We start from the raw sequence: 5,610 nt of genomic DNA on the forward strand, positions 1-5,610 counted from the left end.
ATTTCATTTAGCAGACGCTTTTATCCAAAGCGACGTCCAAATCTGTTGATTATTCTTGCCAAATTTGACATAAATGTAAAGTTACCAACCAAACGCTGCGATTTTGAAAACTACATACATATTAAAATCCTGTACCGGTCTCCGGCTGCCTCCCACAGTCCAAAGACATGCATGTCAATTTAATTGTGCCTCCTGGCATGTTTATTGGAACTTTACTATTATTATTTATACTATTATTATTACTTTACTATTATTCACTGTTATTATTACTTCTGTCAAAACAATGCGCAATACAATATATGAAATATAGTTTATTTTAAAATAATAATAAAAATACATACATTGACATTATGTATTTCTGCTGTTTCAAAACAATCATATCCCAATATGTTGCATATGAAATGAATGGCATGTTAACGGCCCCATGAGTCATTTAAATCATTTCAGCGAGCACTTTTGCCTGTTGTGGTTCATGTAATGATGAAAAAAAGCTGAATAAACAAATGTTGCCCATATTGTCACTCAACATGTCAACTTGGCCTGAAAACGCATACGACTACATATGTTTTATTTTCGGTTCCAAATCAAATTAAGTGGCCTACCTGTGGGAGAAAACAGTTTTCAGAGTTGACAGTAACTTGTTCTTTTATTCTGAAAAAAGAGAATGGGGTAAACTACATTACCCATCATTACTTTGAGCGGAAACGTCTCACTTTTCCCGCAAAGTGAGGTCTTTCCGCGTTCATTGGCTGAAGGCTGGAGCAGGAAACACATGCCGAAATCTAATTGGCTAGTGCGCTTCCTGCAGTTACCCGGATCCACATTGGCTATATAATGAGGACAATCGGAGGCGGGGGTTGTAGTTCAAACCCACAGTCGGTACTCGGCAGATATTGTACTGCAGCTCAAAATATAATTAGTGGATTTTAATTATGGTAAGTATTTGATGTGGTCTTAACGTCATATCAGGGTCATAAACTGTATGCTAGTACGTTGTTATGGCAATAAGTGTTAATTCGCCGCCAGTGTGTTTCGATGAATAGTTCACTGTTAGCCGCTAGCGTTAGCTGTTGTACTAGCTTAGCATGCTAGCTACCTTAGCCTTACTGGCTGCAGTAAGCTAGCAGCAGACTGGGTCCAGACTGCTGTAACAGGCGGTAAAATTTGCCACTTTTAGGTAATACCAGGTAAAGGTAATATTCTATTTGGTGGATGTCATCTCAGGAACCGTTTTGTTGTTTTCCAGGCTGGTGGTAAGGCAGGGAAAGACTCCGGGAAGACCAAGACGAAGGCTATTTCGCGCTCGCAGAGAGCAGGACTGCAGGTTGGTCCATTCATTCATTGCCTCGGCTAAGCTAACAGGCTAACAGGGAGCCGTCGCAGAGCTTACCCAGCTGGCCGCCTCTCTTCGGCAGGCCACTCAACCCTTTGTTTCTTTCTCACCTTCCCGCTGCAGTTCCCGGTGGGTCGTATTCACAGACACCTCAAGTCCAGAACCACCAGTCACGGCAGAGTGGGAGCCACCGCCGCTGTGTACAGCGCCGCTATCCTCGAATACCTCACGGCCGAGGTACCACTGACTGCGTTTATCTCCACAGTAAAGCTCCGGAGAGCTGCTCTGTTCTGCCCTGTGTAGATTTCTAAAGGCTGGCTCTGTTTCAGGTTCTGGAGTTGGCAGGAAATGCATCAAAGGATCTGAAAGTGAAGCGTATAACCCCTCGCCACTTGCAGCTGGCCATTAGAGGAGACGAGGAGCTTGATTCACTGATTAAGGCCACTATTGCTGGCGGAGGTAAGAGACACTTCTGCATCTTACTGGCAGTAAAAGCTAACATTGCTATTAAAGTTGGAGCTCTGTTATAACAATATAATTGAAAAATTGACGTGTTTATATTAGGTGTGGCTAGGAATCAAAACAGCTTAGTATCGCGATATTTTATGTGGCAACATTGTATCATTTGACATAGTAAGTATAAAGTTTTTCCTCTCTTATATCAATGATTAGCCCTTGGTAATCTGGATCACTACCATTTTGCTGTGTTCAGACGCCTCTCACGTGCCAGTTAACCCTTTGGAACCTGAGCTACTTTGGGTTAATTTCTTTCGAAAGCAGTAGGAAAGGCAATGAGCAGCTTGTCAAGAAATTAGCAAAGGGTGACAAGAAAGTGAACTGAAAACATTCTTTTTCTCACTGGACAATTAAAAGAGACTAAAAAGAAATGTTAAGATAACGTGTGTGTGTGTGTATATATATATATATATATATATATATATATATATATATATATATATATATATATATATATATATATATATATACATATGCATAGTATAATTATAATATTCTTATACTTTTTACAAATTTTTGGGCAATGGCCTATTAACAAGCTCTATGACTAATCCAAAGGGCAAACATTGCAAAACCAAAATAAAGGTTTGGTAATCTATTAAATATATAACATATAATAATAATAACGTTGATCACTTTATTACTCTTTAAATTCAAAACTTTATGCCGTAAGATAAAATGGTTAAAAGATTTGCTTTTGGAGACATAATTAACAACTGAAGAAAGGTAATATGTTATTGCAACCCTCTTCATACCACAAAACCAGGGGTCCTGTGCATACTTGGTTTTAAATTCATTAATCTAAAAGTAAGGCCTTAAATTGTCTTAAATCTTTCAAAAGCCGTAAATGCTCAGACTTGGGAAATATGATTTTATTTTTCTTTTTTAATTTATTTTTTTCTGTAGTAATACTTAATTATTATTATCATTATAAATTTATCAAATTTTGCCACCAATTAAGTTATGTTCTGAAATAATTGTGCACAAATGTCCCTAGACAACTGATGTCACTTCTGGTTCTTTTAAATTTGGTCTTAAATTTCATTCTGAGTGGCATTTAAGACATCTTAATGTAACTTGCCTTAAGCTGTGGGATCCCTGAAAACATTTAAATTGTAATGTATTGTGACTTGAGTATCATGATAATATCGTACTTGATGAGAAAACAATATTGGGTTAGAACTGCAACAAATGATTTCTGTACTAACTAAGCCTAGAAAATTGGTTGAAATGCCCATTGCATCCCAGAGGCCAAAGTGACGGCAGTCCAAAACAATGATAATTTACACACAACAAACATCTGCCTTTCTCATAAATCATGACCAGTAGGTTTTCTAATGTGTTGCAGCCTCTTTATTTTCTCACAGCCAGGTTGAGGATTTCTTTTTTGTCTTAACTACAACACTGTTGATGGCTGATCCATTGTCCATTGTTTCCCAGGTGTGATCCCTCACATTCACAAGTCTCTGATTGGAAAGAAGGGCCAGCAGAAGACTGTATAACCTGAAGTGCTGTTGAAGGCGTGCCATCTCAGGACGAAGTCTGCATCAAGTGGTTAAATGTCTTAGAATAGAACACCTTTAGAGTTATTTGTATGGTTGAGCTTGCATTTACTCACCTGGGGTATTTTTTTAAAAGTGGCTTCAGAGAAGCTCATTTTTTTGTGTTCTGGCTTCTTTTTTTTTCTGGTGCTGCAGTTTGTGTTGAAACTTGCTTTTGTGGCATTCCCATGTTCAAAGTGGTGTTTTAATAAAGCTCTTACTGGGCATTTGCAGTTTGTTCTTTAAGTTCTTGCATTTCCATGGGCTTGTTTTAGTTCTCATTTACACTGCGGGTGTTGTGTTGGCTTCTCCAGTGTGGATGGTGTACATGTTAGGCCTTCGTTGTCTGAATCTTCCCAGTTTGAAAGAATCCACCTCGATCAACAAAACGAAGCAAAGCACAGCCTGCAGGTGGAGCGAGTTCATGCCATGCTTCGAACCATCGCGAGCACGCACCATAAGTTCAGCCTTGTGTAGTTGCATGAATTGCAAAGCATGCTTTCCATCAGTTTACTACTGGACTGAATGAACTGGGAAACCCCTGTAGTCATTTTTGGATTGCTGAATAAAGACTAGACTGGCACAGTCAGAATGTTTTGCATATTGTGGTGTATGGATGGCTTATTGCATGAAGGCAGAGTGACTGCATTCCTGGTTCAAACTCAGAGGGTTGAAGAGTATAGATTTGTAGTATGACTTTCATATTGAAATCTCAAACAGTGTGATCCCTTCAGCTGAAAAGATCAAATGTAAAAATGCAATAATCCAGTCAACACATTGACACCAATCCAAACATGTTAGTTAAATATGGTTTGATAAAAGATGTTATATGTTTAATAGATATTCTAAATTAAAGGCTTACATTTTAAATGGTATTCTATCCAGTGTTGTGTAGGACATTAAATGCACTGAGTGAAACTTAAGAATATTTTTATGTTTTTACAACATTTGATTCCACCCCAGTAAAATATATTAAATTTTACTGAACTGGACCAAACTTCATTAAACAAATTAAAGAACATGCATCTCAGGCCTTCACAGGTCAAGATGGAAGGTTTCAGAGTAAAACATTGAAATATCTTCCACAGACATCCATAAACCATAATGCCACACCACCACCAGATGGCACTATAACACCATTACAGTATGAAGTCCCACTCACGCTCAGCTGTTCTGAAATATGGAGTCCACAGAATTACAACTCAGGGTCTGCAGACATGTTCAATTCTTAGCATTCGGCTCAACCCCGGTTACTACCCATAATTCTTTTGTAATGTGGTCAGTGAGCTTATCCTCTGAACATGTGCCGCTTCAGCCGGTGTTGGTAGATCCAGCTGTTGCACATTTGGATTGGTGAGCTCCTTTGTGCAGGCCTTTCACCAAGAGCCAACACACAGTAAACGTCTATTTGGGCAAATAGAAATTGAAAAGATCGTAGTGTTTCAGTTTTAGGAGGATATGTCACTAATAGAGTGCCTCAGGGATTACATTATGCTGTGGGCCAGCCCAGAAGCTAACGTCGCCCTGGTTCCCACATCAGAATGGATTTTTTAATCCGATTTTGGATCATTGCAGAAAATAAACTCTGTGCTAAACTTATGCTCATGGCACTTATATTTTGTCTTCTAATCTTCACAAATGAACACCACTATCAGGATTATTGAAGCATACATGCAATCACCAAAAGCAAAAAGCTACTGCTAGCCTAAAATAAACTACACTTTGATTGCAGCAAAGGGCTGAGGATTGAACCCACGGCCTCTGTGGCAGGGATGTAGCCTCTGTACATGGGGCACCCGCTATACTAAGTTACTGGGCACACTTGCCATTAAGCGGCACCTCCAAGGCTGAAAAATGAAGCCAGCACTTAAGTGCCACAAACTGTAGTTCCTCTAAAGTCCACTTGAGGCTGGGTCCAAGAGCTAGTCAATCCCTACAGACCCCCATGTTAAAATGCCAAACTTTACAGCAAAAATAAACATGTTACAGCCTGAAATAAATAACAGTTTCAGTCTCTATAGTGAATTTCAGCATTCATAAAGATAATATGGCGAGAAATGTTTTATAACTGACCCATATACATTTTATTACAGCCCAAAATTACACATAATCAAGGGCAGGGCTGCTTCAGTTACAGGCCATCTATTGATCTTCACAAATGACCTCCATTTTCAGGGTTTTGCATAAATGCAATCACCAGAAACAAAGTGCTATTGCTAG

The 5,610-nt window shown here is 38.9% G+C and overlaps 1 protein-coding gene across 1 annotated transcript; it reads left to right on the forward strand.

Moving 5' to 3' along the window:
- The first annotated feature begins 845 nt into the window (after positions 1-845).
- On the forward strand, positions 846-3,617 carry LOC121962287 (histone H2A.Z). The gene is made up of 5 exons (XM_042512522.1): positions 846-935; positions 1,247-1,324; positions 1,457-1,570; positions 1,663-1,792; positions 3,290-3,617. The coding sequence occupies exons 1-5, from the start codon at positions 933-935 to the stop codon at positions 3,349-3,351; spliced, it is 387 nt and encodes a 128-aa protein (XP_042368456.1). The 5' UTR covers positions 846-932; the 3' UTR covers positions 3,352-3,617.
- Positions 3,618-5,610: the final 1,993 nt, after the last annotated feature.

This window comes from Plectropomus leopardus, chromosome 23 (genome assembly GCF_008729295.1).
Source record: "Plectropomus leopardus isolate mb chromosome 23, YSFRI_Pleo_2.0, whole genome shotgun sequence".
Classification (NCBI taxonomy): Eukaryota; Metazoa; Chordata; class Actinopteri; order Perciformes; family Serranidae; genus Plectropomus; species Plectropomus leopardus.

Coding starts and splice junctions, on each gene's coding strand:
- LOC121962287 (XM_042512522.1), top strand. Junction 1,571..1,662: donor TCGAATACCTCACGGCCGAG/GTACCACTGACT, acceptor GCTCTGTTTCAG/GTTCTGGAGTTGGCAGGAAA. Junction 1,793..3,289: donor GGCCACTATTGCTGGCGGAG/GTAAGAGACACT, acceptor ATTGTTTCCCAG/GTGTGATCCCTCACATTCAC.